Here is a 21,711-nt window from a genome sequence, read left to right as displayed (position 1 = left end):
ATTGATTAACTTATGAATGTCGCTGCAAATACACAGCATTAGAAATTTGTCAAGTTTATTGTTAACATCTGCGAACAAACAACCAACTTTTTTTACAAGAGTGTTCTTTTGGAGTTATTATTTCTTCCAAAATCATGCTTGAAAGTTGGGAGTGCGGCTTATACACAAGTCTTTACGGTATACATCACAGTGAAGGCCTCTTGGCAAAAACATCAAAAGTGACTTTTCAAAGCATACTAAATACTATTTTTTTCTCAATGCACGAGTGGGAGGAATTCTCGGAATCCTGCAATCTGATTGGCTCTGGGAGCAGGTGGAACATTTCTATCATGCTCGCCAAACTGGGCAGAATCCTAGCCCTGGTTGTGTGAGCTTGTGTAATGACCTTAAATTTCCATTTCACACCAAATCAGTTTACATACAGAAGCATTTCAAAAAAGATTTTTATTAGATAAGAGGCGTGGAAACAGAATTCAAATAAAACTATTTTTCTTTGAAACGTTCAGTTTAATTTTAAGTCGCTTACTGCATTCGCAATCAATCGTGGTGCAAGTCAAAAATTAAAAAAGTGATTTCAGATCTAGGAAGAGAGAGAGAGAAAAAATAAATTACAATGTAGTTATTTACCAGCTAAGGGTCAGTCCATATAGCGAAAATCTGTGACCTCAGACTTGAAAAAGCTGTCCTTGGCCTGTGGCCTTGGGCAGCATTTTCCAGAGCTCGGTCAAAGTTTTTCACTATACGGACGTCCCAGCTGGCAAATAACATTATATTTATTTCACTTTGACACACTGCGCAAAAAAATCGCATCTAGTAATGAAAGAGAAGGTAAATGTTTAGCATCCTGGGTCCAGTTGTTGAAAGATTGATTAAAAGATAATCATACAGAGCTCTCAAGTCCTAAAGTTTCCAAAGAGTGAGATGCTTGCTGGAGATTGCGCCAGTGTCCTGCATTTCTTGTGCCAGAGATGCAAGTTAAGGCTTTTTTGATGGGCAAAATTCAAGCCTGGGTTTGTATTCGAAAGCAGATTAGTGTTACTGTACATGCAATTAGCTTTTGAATAACTGGTTCCAGATTGGTAGTAATTATTGGTGGGTCTTAAATTTCACTCGACATGCACATTGCACGTCAAGCACTCAGACTTTTTTCCTGGTATCCCTGACTCACGATAAAAAATGTGTCTTTCCAGACAGCACTTAATTCTCAGTGGCCTAGGTCAAAATTTAGTCAATATGCACATTCTTGCTTAAAGCCGTTACTGTAATTACTGCAGTTGTGCACCATAAAACTAGCAATAACAAAGGCTGTAATTTGAAGAACATTATCGAGGACAAGCTGTGGCCCACAGATGTTTTTTGGCTGTTTCTGCTTTAACATAAACTGTAGTTCATGTCTAGCTCAACTGACCTCTCTACCTTACTGATTGCGTCAAGTGTTTGTTTACAAGTGTGCTTCGCACGGGTCCGATCAACACACATGTTTTTCCTGCCTCCTTTTACTCGAACAATTTAGATTTTTTGGCAACACATGCAGCCAACTCGCCATCCGATCAAATTTGTTGCAGCTTGGTTATACGTGCACACTTCATCTGATAAATCCTCAGTTTATTCTGACAGTGAAGTGAGTATTTTTTCCCTCCCTCTCTCACATATGACATAATAGGGTTAACCTATTGACTCCTAAACCACATCCCTACTGACGAATAAAATTGTCTGCCATTAGGCAGCTTTCCAGTACGATCCTGACCACCATCTACAGACAAACCACAGAATCGACTGGGACTCTGCTGCATGTGTTTAATACCTACACTGTACAGCCCTAACTACTACTAACGGATTGTACTGGAAAGCTGGTTTACTAACTAACTTAGAATAGACACCAATACACCAATAAACCAATGCCTACAACCTCCAGCACACTACAAACGACTCATCAACGACATCAACATAACAGACAAACAACACACTGAATTTACTCTATCACTTACTGCCCAACATATTCTACGATAAACGTTCAGACTCTAGACCTATAGACGAATCGAAACGCACCAATCACTGTTTACTCTTCACAGCCAATTACATGTACATCTAGGCTCAACTGACAGTTGACCAATAACATCACGAATAAGTTGACCAGTGACATCTTCACCCGGAATTCTTATAGTATCCACTGACGTTACACAAATCACTTTGACTCTGAAGATGACTTCCGCTCAGGTTGTCAAAACATCAATGTTATCTCAAACAGTCCTTCTCAGGACTACACTCACCCAGACGATCGTATTTTACTTAATTATGTTTAAAGGAACAAACCTTCTCTAAAAGAGATGGTTCCATAGCCAAAGAGGAACATGCTGCAACAAACCAACAGTTACCCAGCTTGCCTTGTGTGACATCATGACTGCTCATGCCATCTACAAAAAGCTGTGGGGGGTCTGGGGTACAGATATCCTGCAAAAGTAAGTTGGAAAGAAAAATACCATGTATCTTATCAAAAAAACTAAGGACACCATTACTCATAAAAAAATTGTAATCAGTCATTGGTCTCCTAAAAGACACTTATGTAAGATTTTATCAAACTGCTGGATATTCCTTTTACAGTGGCAGTTTTCCATATCAATCCAATTCTAGACTTTTTAGAGTGAGATAAAAGGGAATTATGTTTTTAGACCATAAACAGTAATAAATATTATAACCTGACCACATATTACTGTAAAACTGTAAAATGTCTGTAAAACAGCTTGCATTTCTCTGAGAGGCTTGGAATTGATAATTGCAGGTGAGAATGCAAATTTATTAAAGATGCATGATTACAAATTGGGGAGCTTATGCAACAGGACGGCAGAATGACTAAAAAATGTTACGTAAGATTGGGAATGCACAGTCTTGCGCAACAGGTTTTTGTCATACTGCCGTCCTGAGTCTTCAGGCCGTCCTGTTGTGTAAGCTCCCTATTATACTGCTAATCCTGAAAAACAATGGAAAACAGGCCATGGTCCATCTTGGCACACATTTTGTCATTATAGCAAATTGATCCCCCTATTAGATAAAGTTGAACAAATTATAAATCAAACATATGTTATGCTTTCCACATTACCTGTCACAAGATTGGACGTGATTGGTTTAAATAACACATGTGACTGGTCAAGCAGTAAACAAAGGCCTTGTGAACATTGCACATTTTATGATTGTCATGTGCGCATTCAAAAATTATTTTGTTGAGAACACTGTAAACAAAATTAAGAACGGTCTACAAGGGCATTTCATGTTTTACGGTCTCTCCAAATCCTCGAGTTGTACAGTTTTCATTTATTAACCAATATTTTTGAAAAACGAACTATATCAATAAGAGAAGAAGAAGCCATTGTACACAATGAAGTTGGGTTTCTCACTAATTGTACTAGTAACGAGTCTATGAAAAAGTGTGAGACTGAATTTAAGATTTTACGGATGAACAACCACAAATTTTTTATGTCACCATTTGTTTACGTTCCGGAATATTAGCGGAATGTCCCGCAAGATTATAATGTCGATACGTTCACACATTCTGGTAGTCTCCGGTCTCCTAATCAACTTAAATTCAAAAAAAATACAAGGACTTTATTACTTGATTCTATATGTGCCACTTTTGTCCAATAAGCCACTTCTGACAATTTAGATTTAATTTCGCAAACATGCGCTCACGCAAAATGTTTATTCTTTTCATTAACAACCGCCCATATTATAATTTCCATGCATAAACAGCAATCAAGAACACCGTTAACACGTTAAAAACACCAAAGATCAGCCAATATTGCAAATGGGCTATATTGGGATGCATCGTAGCTATGTGGATTCAACAGCCTGGCAGCCGAAGTCTTGAAAGAAATTGTAAGCTTCTTTTGATTTGCATGTGCTCTTTCCAGAACAAAGCAGATTGAAACAGCTTTGCGCCGAAGTAAAAATTTTCGAAAACGAAAGCATAGGAAATTACACCAACTAGATTACTGGATTCGCAACTACATATTTCAAGTGAAGTTCCATGATAATATCAACAACGAAATAAATTACTCTTTGTTAAATATCACCTTTGGTCTCTTCCAATCAACAGACTCTGGCGGGGTCGCGCGACTAAAGAACAAAGATTTTGTTTCTGGAGGAAATTCAGGATCCACAAACAGCCTCTGATCCCTTTCACATTGTGCCTTGAGCTTGCTAAAACGCTGATTCTTGAAATAATACAGTTTAACCATGATTTTGCGTTGATAACAGACACCCACGACGACAGAGAGCAATGTTTGAGAGCAGCCCGGTTCAGTTTATCAGTTTGCGTGAAATGCGCACCTCGAAATATTGAGTTTCCATTGGCTAATTTTGAACCGGAAATAATCAGAAAGTGTTGATCTGTTGATCTGTTGATCTGAGGACCTCTCTGTTTTTGCGGTCAGCGGGTTTTACATGGCAACGAATCTCGACCGCCATCTTTGATAGTTCTTCGCGAAAAACCTGAAATTTAATAGTTTAAAATCACTGATATGCCAGGTAATCGATGCTTTTTGATCAGATATAATTGTAGTAACAGTTACTCATTTGCGTTCTTTATTTTAGTCCAAGAAAAAGTCCGTTTATCCAGCATTCACGAAGCGGTTCGTCATGGCGACGTTCTCGAACTCCAAGGAATGGTTCAACGTGGAGCCGGCATTAATGATCCAGATGCTAAATTTAAATTCACTCCATTGCACTGGGCAGCTCACCATGGGAGCTTAGAGGTATGCAATTTGAAAGTTTGACAGATAGGAAATTAGGTGTAACTGATCCAATGGTATTAAATTTCAACATGTCCACTTTGCATGCAATTGCCTTGCATAATTAATATTTATTAACAACTGCGTCGCTAAGTGGAGGTTGGGTGCCTGAGATATCTTGGAGCTTCCAATTATAATTAGCAGGCAGCTCGAAGATGGAGACAGTACCGAAACCAGCCATGAGAGCGAGTCCCACGCCCCTGCAAAGACAGGCACTCGTCACACTGATAAACAGTGGAAAGTAGAGGGGGGAAGGGAGGGTAAAAACCGCTAAAAACGCTCTACAGAAAATGCTCCTTCTTCCCACCACACCGATGAATAAGCTCTACAACCCAGAGCATGAGGAATCTGACGCATGGGCAAATATAACAAAACCACTGACAACAATTGACTGCAGTAAAAATTATAAAAATTAATTTAAAATAATAATAATAATAATATCTGATCTGCTAATCGCCCTTTCTCGCAGTCAGAGACTGGATTATTAGGGGCGTAGCTCAACGAGCTCGGACCGAAGGAGCTGTGCTGCCAGCTAGGTGCTTAGCCCCTGAACACAACCCATGTATGACCTCAGAGCACAGCGCCACAGCCTGATGGAATAGGCTGGGAGTCGATTTTGAGGAGGGAGGAAAACCGGAATACCCTGAGAAAAACCCTCGGAGTCAGATTGAGATGGACTGAAACTCAGCCCACGTACAACCCTAGCAAGAGTTGAACCCCGGTCACAGAGGTGGGAGGCACAGTTGATCACCACAGTTGATCACCACTAAACCACCCTGACCCTGTTTTCAAAGGTGTACTGTACTGTCTGATTGTCATTTTTGATTTAGTGTCTGTGTATCACATATGCATATTTAAAGCTGATAGCAGTATGTTCATGTACAAGTTTCACTTAGGTGTAGTCCAGGGGCCAGTTCTTGAAAGATGTAATAACTCTATTCCAGGGATAAATGTGCCTTATTCCATTAATACCTATATTTCCGGAATAAATTCTGTTCTGTTAGAATAGCAGATTTATCCGTGGAATAACTGTTATACTTGGTATAATTTATTCCTCCTTCCAGGAACCGGCCCCAGATTTATAAAAACAATCATTGCCTGATTTCAAGCCGAAGGAGACTCTGGTGCGAGTCTGTAAAATATGGGATTAGCAACTATTGATCCACATACCATTGTAGAAAGAGCACACCAAGATTCACAAAATCCCCAAGTTTGGTGTTAATCGGGCTAATTTTGATTGAGATACGTACAGCCATTTAAATATGCCAAAATTCACAAGAAATGTTTGGTCATCTGGATGCAGCGTACAGATGGCCATATACATTTCTTTGTAAATTTTGACTTTTTTAAATGGCTGACTATCATTCTTGCTTAATACTAGGTCTATTTACACCAAACTTGGGGATTTTGTAAAGCTTGGTGTGCACTTTCTGACAATGTGGATCAATAGTTGCTTAAATCCCATAATTTACAGACTTTTAACAAGTTCCTCTTGGCTTGAAATCAGGTAATAATGATTAAAAAACTTTTAAGGTACTGAATTATTATTGCAAATGTTATACATGAAATTCATTGCTTATAAATTTTATTGCTATACATGTATTTTTTGCCTTTAACTAAATTTATTGTCTTTTGTTTTTTTGCTTGTGAATGAGGTTGTTATAAGGGATCAAGTTAAATAAGATAAGACAATATTAATAATTATCATTTTCTTGATGATAATAATAATAATAATTATTAATAATTTAACATCAAATGCACATGGATTGGTAATGCCCAGATCCCCTGAGATGGAAGCTCCTGATTCAAGTGTATAGCATGATAAGAGTAAGAACAAAAAACTTTTTCAAAAAGGGCTGATATTTTTAGAAACCTTTTCATAGTGTAAACATCTGTTGTGGGTCTCTGTGGTACATTATGCAGTACAAATCGCACTCTGTACTGTGTTGTGAATTTATCTTGTGGTAATGAACATCCTCTGAGCTTTTTTCAATGAAAATGTTCGGTTACTACATGTAGTGTTTGCACTGGTTATTGTGGCATGGAGCAGATCATTCAGACAAGACTCCCCAAGGATGGACTCCATCACATCTCACTGCAATTAAAGGACAGGATGCTTGCTTGCAAGTAATGTGTTTTTACATACAGTGTAATGCTTTGTGATAAACTACTTGTGCAGTGATTTCTGTAGGAAACATTTTTATTGGAATTGAGGCCCCTTCTTCAGTAAGCTAGTACACCTGTACGCAGGGCTGACTGACAATGTGGATTATGCCTTTTATACAATAATTATATTAAGATCCATTGCCATTGCCTTTTTGTCATAATACTATTATTAAGGGGTAGTATAAGTCGCAGAACAATTATTGTTCTGAAGGGGACAGTGTGCAAATGATGTATAAAAGTTTTGTTGACGTTTGATTTGTGATCAAGTGTATACCATTTAAAGATGGTTTAAAGCAGAAAAGCTTAAGGCATAAAGAGCACCTGATTGCAGGTCAAGTGAAATTCAAGTAGCTAAGACTAAGATGTTTCCACTGGTTTTACAATTTCCTTTATCATATTTTGTATGTTCACAGCATCATACCTATAGTAAGTGTTTTGTTTTTTTTTATGTCAATTGCTTTTTTTTTCTTCAATCAGGCTTTGGCAGCAAATGGAGCTGATCTGAATGAAAAAGACAACCGAGGTAATTATGAGGCGAGACGGAGTCTTTAGGGACTCTTTTTCCTTCGCTTTTTTTTAAACTCTTTCTTTCTTTTCTTATCAATTCAAAATTCAACAGGTTGTACGGCTTCACATCTTGCTGCTTCCCATGGGAACTCTTACTGTTTACAGTCCATCTTGAGGCATGGCGTGGTAAGCTGTGAAAACTTTCCTTTTCTTCTAACAGCAAATAATTCCTAACTTGTCAGACTAAGTACATTATGAATTTTTTTCTTAAAACTTTTAGCAGCAAATACATGCAACATACCAAATACCAACTGTGTTTCTTGTTGCGAATTCAACTACTGATGCAGACGTCTTCTACTACAGGGCTGCAATTCACTTAAGTCTCAATTATTCATGAAAATGTTGTATGTTACAACACTGAGGTAACTGTCTTTTTTAGGACATAAATGCCACTGATAACATGGGTTGGACCCCGGTTCACTGTGCAGCTTTCCATGGCAGACTAGGCTGTTTACAGGTATGAGAGCTACATACAAGTACATTGTAGATCCAGGGTTCCCTATTTTAATAGTTATTAAAATAACTTGGGCAAGCTTGCTGTGTACTGATTCAAATCCATATTTTTCCCACGAAAATGAGACAAAGTGATGTCAAAGACATCACTTGGGGCACATGCTTGATGGAAAATTAAACGGTTGCTCACAGCGGTTTCTCTCTCAGGAAGCATAGGAGTATTAAACCAGCTGCTCGCAGGGTACTCCTTTTTTGCTCTTTAAATATATATAATTTATATATAATAGAGCAAGTTTCAATTGAGTGTCGTAAAACCAAAACCAAAGTAATTACTTTGGCCAATCAAAACGGACTGAGACAATCTGGCAAACCAATCAAAACTCGAAGTAATTACACGTAGCCGACACAAAGCGCGGGAAAATGTGCATGCGTGAGCCACGGTTGGTTTTGGTTTCACTTCTGATTGGATGAAAAAATGGCGCGAGAATTTTGAACCAATCACTGAGTGAAGTAATCATAAACCAAAGTAATTATCTAATTACTTTCGGCACTCAATTGAAAACCGCTCTAATTGTCCATTTCTTTCTAATTTGAGAATACTTTGGGTGCCAGAGAATTTTTCTCCAGCTGTTAACCCATTGCCCCTTAGGAGTGAGATTTAATACCGGTATATAGATTTTACTCTGTCTAACAACAGACGATTTTTTTCAGTTGGGTCAGCTAGGAGTTATTAATGCTTGCTCAGCAGCACAGCATTCATTGCTGCCTTGGGAAAACATTCCTCTGTCACCCGGGCTAATTTAACAGTAGTCCAAAACAAAATGCACCTCTTAACATTAAGCTTGTTTTTTGTGTCTTTCCTGTACGCTAGCTTCTTTCTAGATGGGGTGCAAGTGTTGATGAGGTTGACCATTCTGGAAGTACACCAGGTTAATATGATTGTATGCCTTATTGCACCTTACTAATTGGGTCTTCCACTTCCTCATTGTCTTAGTTAGACTGTAGTGTTTCCTATGTGAGGCAAAAAAATATAGATTAAAGATGTATGCACTTCTTGAATAAATTTTCCCACAACTTGCAATGGCAAACTGCTTGATAAATTGATGGAGATACTTGTACAGTATTCCTTAGTGTAATTTTGTGTAACAATCCATCATACAATGTGCAGAGCAACAGGAGTGGAATTGGATGTTCTCATGTGCTGTAATTAAGGCATCTCTGATCTCAAGATAAAGGCATATTTGGTGTTTATCACCTGATGAGAAATGCGTTTCCAAACATACTTGCATTAATGTGCCCTTGTTATAAACACATTAAAAACACGTATTAAAATGCGGATGCTTATCTCTGGCCTCTCTACTAATTGTAGAGACTACATTCTACTGAAATCAGAACAAAATAAATGAAATGTTGGATTTTGAGGAGAGGGGAAAACCAGAGTACCCGGAGAAAAACCTCTCGGAGCAGAGTAGAGAACCAACAAACTCAACCCACATATGGAATCGAATCTGGGAATCGATCCCTGGCACATTGTGGAAGGCGAGTGCGCCAGCCCTGCTCCCCACGTGCCAACGACCTGATTGTTTAACTCTTAATATTTGCAGCTCATTTGGCAGCCAGTGAAGGTCATTTGCCATGCCTCAAGTTCATTGTCTGTGGCGGAGTAAGCATTGACCACACCCTAAATGCACGCAATGATCAGGTAAATAATTTGATCACAAAATGAACTGGCTTTCCAATAGGGAATAAGGATTACAGACAAGGATGTCCTCTCTAGGTCTGAAGGTACTTGAGTTTCAGTCGAATTTACTTTTAGACTAAATACGATTGGAAATAATTGCATCGCAAGACATCCCCATGGGCTGCAACACATCCAGGCACATCTTATGTATAACTTACAAATTACTCTTAAGTTGGGTGAAGATACGATCGTTCTTTCTAGTACATTGGGTGGTAATTACAGCTATTGCGTGTGACTTAAGTTACACCAAATTGAGCAATGTCCTTACATTCAAGGTAAAGGGATCTTATTGTAAACAAAATTGGAGGACCCATATGTTTAAAGGGGCTGTGTTATGAGATTTAGCCAAATTCAGCAACTGGGAACTGGCAATCAATTATCAAGCTTAGAATGCAAAAATGACTACCTAAAACATTGAAGGATAATTAGAATGAAATACAAAAGGAGGCAGGGATGGGAAAAATTTCAAGAAGATTAAAATGGATTGCAATTGGGTTTTTGAAAGCTGTTCAGCCGAACATTTTTTCAAAGTTTTCATCTCTTTTGTATGTAACTTGGATTATGCATGGTCAACAGACATTTTTTTGTCAAGAAAAGGAAAAGAAAAGGAAAGGAACTTTATTTAAGTGTCTAGTCGTTCTAGCACTGTCCAGAGCACTAATAGACCTAATCGGCTAACTCAATGTTGTACCCAATTCAAATCTCCCGAGATTAAGATTCTTTGTGTGTTGTATTTGCATGATAATGCAGCATTCATATGTAAATGATATGGAAATACCTGGAACAAAACGTTTTATTCCCAAAGGGTTTGAATTGGGTCCAACACTGAGTTAGCCGATTAGGTCTATTGGGGACACTGTAAACTGAAATCAACAAATTAATGCAAATCAAATTCAATTTTGGTTTTTGAGGAGAGGGGAAAATCGGAGTACCCGGAGATACATGTAAACCTCTCAGAGCAGGGTAGAGTAGAAAACCAACAAACTCAACCCACGTATGACACCGAGTCGGGGAATCGAACCCGGGCCACACTGGTGGGAGGCGAGAACTCTCACCACTACACCAGCCCTGCACCCCAATTGAGTTGAGTTAATTGTGTTGCTCAAAGGTGAAACTACATGACTTTTTGTACACCAAATGAACCACACTCTGCCGTGACATAACCCCTTTTAGCCAAAAGTTGGTAAAACGGAGATTCGTTTTTGGGATGGCTGGCAGTTAGCTGAAAGGAGGTTTCTCATGAAAGCATGAGATGAGCACAATAAACTCGCATATTGACTTAAGGTCCTTAAGGAAAGTTTCACAACTGCAGTTTTTTAAGGTTTAAATTAATTTTAATATAATATATTATGTAATACAATTTAATATCAAACATTAATTTTTTATTCTGCAATTAACAAATAAACATTCTTTTCTTTTTTTTGTCAAAGGGTGACACTCCAAAAAACCTTGCTCAACAATTCTATAAGAAGGATTGCATTGACTATCTCAATGCTGTTGGTAAATGATTCAATTCTTTAAGAAATTATTGTTGTCAGCAAATGGGGCATTTCATCCATGTCTTGCTTTTCTGTTTGTTAATTAAATAGCCGGCAAACTTTAGATTGTGTAGTTCGATTTAATGTTGGCAATAGACAGACAGACTACACAGACCAAACGAGGCCAGATGAGACAGGCAAACAGATCTTCATTAACGTGCCCGAGGCAAATAGACATTGGCATGAAACCCTACAATGTAGCTAATAAAAGTATAAAGACGTACAGGTAATTAAAAAAAACACAAATGGAAAGGAAAGGAAAGGAACTGGAGCACTAATTGGGGACACTGTAAACTGAGATAAACAATGAAAGCAAATCAAGTCAAATGAGTAACGAAAGTGAATTAATTTGAAAATCTTTATTGGCATCTCCCCCGGGGTTTGAGCTTGTTTCCTCTGACACTCATATTGTTGACGCATTGAGCCATCTGCTGCCTGTAGTTACTAAAACCCAGTGAAGATCTTGTCTTTAAGTGTTGTTCAGGGACCGGTTGTTCGAAGCCTGGTTTGCGCTAACTGTTGCATTGATTAAGAGGTATAAAAACCTATTGGTTTCCATGGTATTTAACGCCGGTTAGAGCTAACCATGCTTCGAGCAACCCAAGCCAGAACCAAGAATGTATCTCAATTCACTTTGGCGCCAGAGATCCGTACGTAATTCGAAAAACAGGGCAGATTAATGAACAGGATTCAATAAATTTCCCCTTGATCTGGTACACCGGGTGGTCTTGATCTTATTCAAAGTGTCATTGTTTTGCTTGTGTTTTTAGAATATGACCTACTTCATCCTGAAGACGAAGAAAGTGAGTAGACTTTTTTGTGCATTGCAGTTTAGTATCGGCAGTTTCTTAAATTTCTCTTCTTTTGGGCAAATACATGTAACTTTTTTTTTTCCTCAAGCTGTTATTAGAATGCATGGTGAATTTTATATCTACATGTAGAGGGTGAATACAGCTCGTTTAAAACTGAAAAACCTGCGGCCGTCAACTTGAGGTTGAGACTTGGGGATTTTCATACTTGCTATGAGCTGGCGATTAGTGTCACTTCGAAGACCATTGAGAAACAGTTGTAAAATTTTGATTTTGATTAAATAATAGTATATCAATGTGATTTATTTAACCCCCAACCCATGTAAAAATAACAGGGTGTTTGTCGTACCTTTTAGGGGTTAAAAAGCGGTTTTCGTACCTGTTAGCTTGAGTGTTCAGCCTCAAAAGGTCCACAGCAGGAGCTTTAGCGGTACCTTTTAGGGTTTTAAGCGGAAAAAGTATGACAGGAGACATTTGACAACTATTTTAAAAATTTTGTCTAATTAAAACCCATAATTTTGGTACCTTTTAACAGTCTCTGTGTACGAGCCATCAGGCTGGAGCTTATCCCGGTTTCCATGGCATGAAGCGACTAGGAGTATTTCTACTCCCCCCTGGATGGGATGTCAGTCCATCGCAGGGTTACCCCCCGGCATTAAATTCGCGGGTACCCATTTATACACCTTGGTGGAGAGAGGCACCGTGAGAGTAAAGTGTCTTGCCTAAGAGCACAACACAATGTCCCCGGCCAGGACCCGGAGTCGAGCACACTAACCATGAGGCCACTGCACCTCCCTTGGTACCTCTTAGGGGCGAAAAGATTCATGCCACGCCCACAAGGCAGGATTTTGGTACCTCTTAGCGGTTCTTTTCAAAATTTCCAAGGAGCACCCCCGTTCTTTTTATATGGGAGTCCCCTCCCCGGGCCTCCAATCACTAGCAATAACACACAGAGAAAAAGAAATGATGGATTTTTCATGTGAGGGGAAAACCTGATTACTCGGAGGAAAACCGCCCAAAGGAGGTGAAGAGAATCAACGAACTTGCCCAAAGTATGACTTAGAGTCCTTGTATCGAGCCCGAGCCACAGTGGTGGACGGTTATTGCTACAACAAGTTGCAAAATTGTTTAGACGCTTGAAAAAACACCTTTCCTAGCTTCCAGTACCCACCGTATCTAGAATTTAAACCTTTCCCACTTCCCCTCCCCTCTCCCCATTTCAATGTTGACTGTTTAAGTTTCCAACATTGTTTTGTCTTGCTAGCAACACTGATAAGGGGGGAGGGGGGCTGCAGTGTGAGAGATAATAGGTAAATTAATAGCGCTCCAAGAAGGTGAAGTGTCTCCACTATTTTTGCAACTTGTTGTAGCTGAACTCCGCCTTCCTTGTTCACGGAAAATGACACACTTGTCTTAATTGTGAACGTTCTTGTTTAGATTTAGCTTTTCCAGCGCACGTGGCTGCTTATAATGGAGACATAGCCCAGTTAAAGATGTTGATCGAAACAGGGGTTGTGTCCGTCAACGAGAGAGACGACAAAGGGTCAACTCCTTCACACAAAGGTACTCAAGCATCCAAAAAAACAAATGATTTTGCATTTCCCATAGAGTATCGTAAAAAGCTCTGATATTAAATTTAAAGGCGTATTTCATTCATGCGCGTACAGTTGACATTTCACCAAGCCAATATAAACAGTTATAGGGTCCATTAGACTTTGAATTGTCCAGCCTTTCTTTTAAGCGTTTACAACGATAAACTTATCTTTCGACAATCTGAGTATCCAAGGAAAACTCGCTTTTCTACATGCAAAGTGGTGTGTAACCTTAAAGGGAAACTGTCATGAGAAGCGCATGCGCTAGCGTCTTGTGAAAACTTCAAAAGTGTTAGGTTAACTTTTTTCAAATTGAATCGACAAATTCAAAATGGCGTCCACTGGGGAGGGCCATGGTGGACAAAGGAGAAACTCCGGCGAATATACGTGACTCACGCGTGAATCCACGATGGCGGCTAGAATTTTCCGTGGCCTCGAGAGCAAACAAACTCGAGCATGCGCATGACAGTGCCCCTTTAAACAAGCTCCGTTAGTTTCTTCAGACTTCTTCGCCAATTTAACTCAAAAATCCTTTGAACTTGTCTGTGACAAAGGAATGAAATGAAATGCAAATGAAAGCGCAAAGATAACACTTGTGGATGATACACGAGGATGGAAACTTGCTTTTGAAATTATTCATCCTCCCATTGTCCCTCGGCAGCCTGCATAACAGGCGGCATTTTTTGTGGAGGAATTCAAAATTTAAGCGAGGATAATCGCTAGGCGAGCACGAACCGCGTCGCCCTTAATTAAAAAACAAGGATCTTTATCCGTAAGTGCAAATTTCTTCCTGAAATACAGATTTTTAATGGTTACGTTTGATTTTCCATTTTAACAGCCGCCGGAAATGGTCATGTCCAAGTTCTTCAATGGCTTGTCGAAAATGGAGCGAACTGTGAGTTCTTAAAAAGCCTCCTTACTTGCGAGAATTCCTCGCTCCATTCTGTTGGATTCTCGGAATGACGCTGTGAAGAGCCTGTTCGCAGGCTAGCTTGTTAACGTCCTGTCAGGATAGTACAGTATCATTGGAAAGTCTTCTTTATAATGCATACTTTTTCTAACAGTCATGTGAAACAACGAAGCGCAGTGTTTTAAGATCTGATAAAACTCGTGCCGTGCATCTTTTCTCATCATTTTAACAACTTCGAAATCCCATACCACACATAGTTAATTTCTTTTCGCGGAAGCGAACGTGGTAAACAAAAGATAATCATACTTGTACCCCCTGACTTTTTCAGAATACTGAACTATGTCTTACTGGTTTAAAAGACGCATACACGTGACTGTTTTCTTTAATCCCATTGGATGATAGAGTCATGCATCATTGCTGATCTTTTGGAATAATCGCAGTTTGTTGCCATTAATTTTGTAGTGAGAATTGTCAACTCGGCTGGGGAGACTCCCAAAGATGTTGCTCGCAGATTTGGGCGGCTGGGATGTATTGCTATTCTTGGAGGTGACTCAGGTTTGTCAGAAAACAAAAAACGTGACTAGTTTGAAGAAAAGTATTCTGTCGCCTAAAGTCGCATAGACCATTTTACTACTGTCTAGTGTAGATTATATGCTATATAAAATAACGTTTGTGGTTGAGTTTTGTTAGGCTCCAATAAATATCTTGCACTAGCCAGACGCCAAAGCCAACACTCGTTTCAGCATTCGTATAAGGTATATACCCAAGGCTTTAGCTAATTATCATTAATTCTCGTTTTTTCCGGAGACTTAAAGTGAACGGAACGATGTATCACTTTCTGTAGTAGCGTCAGATTCTGCCTCTGACCACATTCAAGAATCTCCTTTAAGAAGGAGACATGTATATCGGAAAATATAGATACAGTAGATCTGCGCACTGGTATTCAAATTGTGGCCTTTAAGGAAGATCTTCTGTGGCCAAGCTTTGAAATCCCTTCCCAAACAGAATTTGCAAATTACGTACTTAAATATAAAATATGATAATTATTTGTATTCGGTAATTGTAAAATCAAATGAGCTACAAAGAAGCACTTGAAATCTACCGCAGGAAAATGAGTAGAAACCGACAAACTCAACCTACATATCACGCCAAGTTCAAACCCAGGACGCCGTGGTTGAAGGGTACAGTTCTATTGCTGTGGTGGCGTAGCCAAATGCACTGGCCATAAGGACTTTGTTTTCTTTTATTCAGACAACGAAGAAATCTTTGTTGACGAAGGAGCCGAAGACTTCAAACCATCAGAACCACAGTCCAAAGCTGAAGCCAGAGGTTTGAAATCAAGTTTTCTTTCAGAGGCGGCTTTGGTATAAAGGATGTTGTGTCTGACCTAAATGTTATCAAAATCCTAGTTTGCTGTAATTCAAATCAATACATTACTTTAATTTCTTGTTCATTGGACATCTACTGTTTGAGGCTTTGGAATTTTGAAAAAGAAATCCAGCGAATAAAGTTTTTGACGTTCGCTTTTGTCTCTGGATTGCGATTCATATTCAAAGATCATTCAGTTTTTCAGGCTTCACTTTTCCTCTTTCATTTCTAACCTTCTCCAATCTCAATCAACTCTTTCCTTTGCAAGCTTGCTCGCTGATTCATCCTTTATCTTTAGAGTGTATTTCCCCTTTCTTTTCAATCTATCTTCATTTTACTCTTTAGCTTTTTCATTCTTTCCTCGCGAGGACCGTGACCCAGATGGGCGCGATCCTTTATCTTTACCCGTAATTTCTGGGACAGATGTTCTCCAGGAGACAAAGAAAAATCATCTTGAAGACGCTCAAGGTATTTTATACATAGATGTACATGGCCCTCTCGTTTTGCAAAACGACACGAATATTCTCTTTCTACGATGTACTGAGGAACCTCAAAGCTCATAAATTATTGTTTCATAGTTTTTGACCCTCCGATAAGTGTTTATCTAATCAAGTTTTCGAACTCACTTTAATCGATATTCCTTCGAAAATTTACCATTTCTATGGAGTGAAATTCTTTGTTTCTACTCCAAATGCAAGCTATTTTATTCTTTATACATGTACAAGTACTTTAAAATTCGTCCGGACAGATTCGTATTTATGCATACAAACTCTTTACTATCTTGTGGTGCTGTTTATCAAGCTCTACTGTGAAGATCCATCTTTCGAGTTTGTGGATGAAATCCTCCTTGTAAAAGTAACCGAGTAGTCATATTCTACGGCGCGGTTGGTTACGCCGTGATCGAAGGCTCTAGCCTCTGAATTTATGGATGAAATTTCTAACTTTGATCTTCCACTCCACGTGACTGTCTGAGAAGTACTTTCCTACGCTGTTGCTCATTGTACTGTACAAAGAAATTTATAGCGTTTCAGTCTGTGGTTAAAAGCTGTGAGCAGTACTCTCCTAAAGTGCTTTTTTTTGTTGTTGTTGTACAAGTTGTTCCTGACTTTTGAGTCTGTTAGTGTGTGTAGTAGAACGATGCAAATCACCGTCGAAAGCCTGCAAGCAGGCTACTAGTTGTAATGACATAACGACATTTTAAAGATGCGCGGCTTGGGAACGAGAACTTAAATTAGCTTTGGGAAACTAAAAACATAGAATTATTTAAAAAAACGATGATGGGGCATGGGGATTTGTTCTGTTACCTCATCCTCTCTCGGTCTCATTGTTGTGTGTCAGCTGATTCCAATATTCTACTTTCGTTCGGTAGGTCGAGCGAAGCGCAAGATTGACGAACTAGCTCATTTGTTGGACGTGGCGAAGATGAACTACAGACAGTTAGGAGGAGTGTTAGATGAAGACCAAAAGAAGCAAGAAGAAGAGAGAGAAAGCGCTCGGTAAGAGAATAAAATATTGTCGGGGGGGGGGGGGGGGGGGGGATAAAGCATCCACCAATTCTATCAAAGGAAAGTATACGAATACCAAACGCTACAACCTTGGAACAGAAATACCCCCTTCCCCCTAAATCAAGGATGAAGCCGCGTGAAGGCCAAAACGCGCCATTTTCCCATCATTGATTGTGGGGGAAGGGGTGGTCTCAATTTTTTTCCATTTGATTTGTCCAAGATTGTAGGTAAGAGGACAAACCCTGCCTGGGTGGGGGTGGGTGGGTGTAGCGTTCAGCGTCAAGCAACTCTAACAGAAGAAACAAGAGGGCAGGAAAATACCTTCAAGAGTGGGGGTGGGCAGAGGCCTTTAAGCGTCAACGTCCTGTAACAGAAGGAAACAAGAGGAAAGCAATTACGAAAGAGGAAGCGCTAGGTTAGAGGAAAAAAACTTTCCTGGAAGGGGAGGGGGGGGGGGGTTGGGGTTAAGCGTCAACTACTTCTGCGACAGTTTCGGTAAGAGGGAAAAAATCGTCCTGGGTGGGAGTGAAGCAAGTACTTGGCAGAAAAGGAAAGTTAAGGTTAAGTGTACTGTAATGTTATCATGAATGGTTTAATAACCTCAGTTAATTGACAAACAGCTCAATTGATCCGTATGGTACTGTAAGGAAATTAATGGTCTAGTTATTAACGCGTTTTGGCACCGTTCGCAGCCCTCAGACAGTTTTTGTACGAAATCCTTTCTTTGTTGTGGCATGAGCAGAGTAACTAATTGCACGTGTAAAGCAGTTTCATGATGACGCTTCTAAAACCTCATTCTCCACTTCTCGGTGTAGTGTCAGTGAAAGCTTAAGACTCTTTCAAGCACACAATTGCAAGCACGGCCTATTACATCGTTTAAATGTTTGCAATCCTCTCTATTTGAAAAACAGGGTGATCCGTGAGTTGGAGGCCCAGCTTGAGTATGAAAGAGAAAAACGTGAGAAGCTAGAGGCCCAGATGGACAAACTACGAGCTCAAATTCACACACTGACTCTTCAGCTAGAGGATGAAAGAGAAAGGCATCAAACAGCGGTGAGGATATTGTTGTGATGAGTAGCGGAGAAAAGTAGAGCTAACGGGGACTTTCTGGTTTCTTTTTTGTGAAAACCTCGGAAACATAAGGATATAATTGTTTCTCATTCGCGTTTTTAAAAAATTTGAGCGGCATCAACGAAGCTGGCAGTCAAAGAGAACGTGTTGAGGTTTTCTACTTTTTCTGTTCTTAGCACCTTTATAAATGGTTTTCAGTGTTCTCTTCCAGCCAGCGCCAAGGTGAATCAACTTAAACCACTTTTTTTTTGCTTTGTTAATTGCAGTCTGACTTCCAAAGAAATCCGGGCCCAAATCAACAATCGACTTTGCGACGCAAGAAGAAGAAAAGCAAACGCCTTGACGCGGCCATAGCCAGTGGAATTTTCGTCAGAAGAGGTGTTTCCAGCCCGAGGACAATGCACTATCTTGACAAAAACTGACCAGCCTGTCTTCGAAAGTGAATCGCATGATGGACAACTAAGGACAAAGTCGTACCAATTTTCGTGCATTGTGAAGAGTTGTCGAGAGATGGAACCAGAAACGGACTTTTCGTACTCGTGAGCAACGGTTTTACCCAGTTTTCCAAACAATTCATCCGTGCAAGATTAAAGAAACTTGGCAATTCAAATGCCATAGCGTGATTTAAAGGGAAGTTAATTAAAAATGGGAAGATATCGACCGTCTCGCTGAACCTCCTTATCGATATCACGGTCTTGGACTGTATCAAATACCGACATTCCACTCACGTGATTGGTTGATTTTGGTCCACACTAAAAAGTGCGATCATTTATTACTGATATAGAGTTATTAACAATGACAGATTAACAGCAGTTTGCACACAGTCACTGGGACACTTCATAGCGAATGGAACTCTAGTCAAATTATGCACTGCTGTTGGTTGTCTGTAAAAACAAGCACTAACATAAGATCGGAAACGAATTTTTGTGGCAGCGCAAAGTTTGAACGTGTTTGAAGTTAGTTTTATGATCCAGAAAATAGCTAGTACAGTGAGTTCGTGTACACGTATACCATGATAGCTTAGAATGCCCTAAATTCCAAAACTATGATAACCCATGAAATATTTCATACAAATACTAATTTCTTGTAATTTATTCACGTTTAAACAAATTATGTGGCGTCGAACTTTGTTCAACAAGTTGTGTACGATTATGATAGCCGACTGTACTGTGATAAAATTAATTAACTTGACTGGAGTAAATTATAAAATTAAACCCTTTTAGTTTTTTTTGTTTAATAATGAGCTAAATATAGAACTTCATTTGATAAAACATCAATTGACACTGTCCACTTTTTTTCTGCTTTTGTCTGTAAGGAGCAAAATACAGGATCCTTCTCAGAGTTTATTTCTTCGGGTCGCGATTTTGCTGCGCATGCGTGATATTTTAAGATTCTAGTGCCACTACCGATCAATTATTTTTTGTGGAGGTGATTACTGCATTATACTCTATACAGTGACCATTCACTCAACTTGTGGATGCAATGCATATGTTCTACAAGGTGGCTTTTTGTGCACTGGGTAACACTCATAAGTTTTAACTTCGTGACTTCATAGCTTTACCCGTCAAATGAAAGGTGCTGGACATTATTCTTTCTGGTGGCATTGTTACTATGTTAAAACTTAAAGGATTTTTTACCAAATGTTGTTTTTAACCGAGCGGCTCTTCTATTTGGATTGTGTTTCAGTAATCCCCAGAAAGAAAACGCTTTTCAGTTTTTTTAAAGATTCCAAAATCTTATGCTGTTAGACGATACTGTAAAACTAAATTTCAAACAACAACTCTCTCAGATGGATCAACGTTGATGTTTGCACAGCACATGTTTCTTGCACAACTTTCGCCTTTGACAAACGTTTCAACGTGGTAACCGCTTTTCCCACAAGCACACGCTGCCATCTTCCCATCGCTGGCTTCGTCTTCTTCCAAACACGTTAAATACAACGGAGTCATTTCGTCGTCTTTATTTTCTCCATACTCTTCTTCGGACAAATGATTTGAGTTGATGTCCCCAGGACAACGACCCGGCAGCAACATGCTCGTTGTATTTTTTCCATTGGCAGTTTTTACCGGTTTCTTTGGAAAGTTGACAAGGGGGCGGCTAGTAACCTTTGCTGCGGAACCCATCGAGCGAACGCGTGCCGGTCGCGTCGTACCGGGTCGAGTCGCAATCCTTGTCTTTAGTTTCGTTTGGCCCGTCTTTATGTTTTCGACTGCGTTTGCCACGGACTGTTTCTTTGAGGTTTTATCTTGCGAGCACCAATCCTCGTTAGAAATTTCTCCGCGCGATTCTATATTCGGTGGCAATGGTTGTTCACCCTGTGGTTCCGTGGTTTTGTTACTGGGTGGAACACTGGCATTTTTCATCAATGATTCGAGATCATAAACTTGACCCACGATTATAAGAGAATCTTTCAAGGTTTCTTTCAATGAAGGTTTCCATTTAAGGAGATTTTCGATGTCCCGCAAAGCATTGGCTTGAGCCAGCAACTGTTCTTTAGCAGAACCAAATGATGGCTTAGAATAAAACCCTTGATTTCCGATGCAATTCCAGTTCTTCGATCTCAAAAATTCTTCGACATTCGCCCTTCTTTTGTTACCAAGATAGTGATCTCTACTTGACGTCTTCCCTTTTTCCGTGGAGCATTTGAAAAATACAGCAGCCATTTTAACAGGAGAAAGTTCCATTCCGTTCTGAGAGAAATTATATTACGTTCTCCCGGCGCCTTGTTTGAGTTCTCTGTAATGTTTGCCTTTCCAATTTCGTAATTTGTTTGAAATTAAGAACCAGAGTACTTATGATCACTCTTGCTCGCTTCACTGATCAATCACCTACTTCACTAGATTGAATTTACGAATATCTAAAACACTGAAATATGTTTTTTCATCAACTGTGAGACCTGTTACAAGCCGCTCTTAATAGATGACCAACTGAACTTTGATTACATGTTGTTTGTATTTTAGTGGAATGGTACCCGTTTGGAGAGCCTATGAAGAAATCGAGGTTATTTAAAGTTCCACCCGAATTATCAATATTTACATCAAAATGACACCATACGACGATCTGATTGTAATCATTCAGGTCAGTGACTTGATGACAGCGTGATTACTAATGAAACGAGACACGCGTACTACATCCCAGCCTATAAACCACCCTTAACAAACAATAAACTGCTTAATTTGACCATTCCGGCGATAACACCAGTGTACA

At 39.4% G+C, this 21,711-nt stretch overlaps 2 protein-coding genes across 2 annotated transcripts; one reads left to right on the top strand and one right to left on the bottom strand.

Annotated features, from left to right (window-relative positions):
- Nucleotides 1-465: 465 nt before the first annotated feature.
- On the bottom strand, nt 466-4,356 carry LOC137983111 (calpain-5-like). Its single transcript, XM_068830293.1, has 3 exons — nt 4,068-4,356; nt 2,314-2,451; nt 466-580 (listed from the first exon to the last, which is right to left on the bottom strand). Exons 1-3 carry the CDS (start codon nt 4,230-4,232, stop codon nt 575-577), a joined length of 309 nt encoding a protein of 102 aa, XP_068686394.1. The 5' UTR covers nt 4,233-4,356; the 3' UTR covers nt 466-574.
- Nucleotides 4,357-4,417: 61 nt separating this feature from the next.
- On the top strand, nt 4,418-19,776 carry LOC137983110 (ankyrin repeat domain-containing protein 42-like). The gene is made up of 17 exons (XM_068830292.1): nt 4,418-4,521; nt 4,588-4,748; nt 6,804-6,911; nt 7,428-7,473; nt 7,570-7,643; nt 7,897-7,974; nt 8,842-8,899; nt 9,575-9,672; nt 11,142-11,211; nt 12,020-12,052; nt 13,496-13,621; nt 14,489-14,545; nt 15,023-15,115; nt 15,812-15,889; nt 17,298-17,424; nt 18,345-18,486; nt 18,771-19,776. The coding sequence occupies exons 1-17, from the start codon at nt 4,515-4,517 to the stop codon at nt 18,924-18,926; spliced, it is 1,512 nt and encodes a 503-aa protein (XP_068686393.1). The 5' UTR covers nt 4,418-4,514; the 3' UTR covers nt 18,927-19,776.
- The last annotated feature ends 1,935 nt before the right edge of the window (nt 19,777-21,711 follow it).

The sequence above is a fragment of the Montipora foliosa genome, chromosome 13 (assembly GCF_036669935.1).
Source record: "Montipora foliosa isolate CH-2021 chromosome 13, ASM3666993v2, whole genome shotgun sequence".
Taxonomy (NCBI): domain Eukaryota; kingdom Metazoa; phylum Cnidaria; class Anthozoa; order Scleractinia; family Acroporidae; genus Montipora; species Montipora foliosa.
The sequence above is the reverse complement of the archived record's forward strand: the minus strand, read 5'-3'. Positions and strand labels throughout refer to the sequence as shown.

Excerpts from the sequence above, each read along its gene's own strand:
- LOC137983110 (XM_068830292.1), top strand. Across the intron at positions 13,622-14,488 it reads GTCAACTCCTTCACACAAAG|CCGCCGGAAATGGTCATGTC; the intron begins GTACTCAAGCAT and ends CCATTTTAACAG. Across the intron at positions 15,116-15,811 it reads TATTCTTGGAGGTGACTCAG|ACAACGAAGAAATCTTTGTT; the intron begins GTTTGTCAGAAA and ends TCTTTTATTCAG.
- LOC137983111 (XM_068830293.1), bottom strand. The coding sequence starts at position 4,232 with ATGGTTAAACTGTATTATTTCAAGAATCAGCGTTTTAGCAAGCTCAAG. Across the intron at positions 2,452-4,067 it reads TTGATTGGAAGAGACCAAAG|GATATCTGTACCCCAGACCC; the intron begins GTGATATTTAAC and ends TTACTTTTGCAG.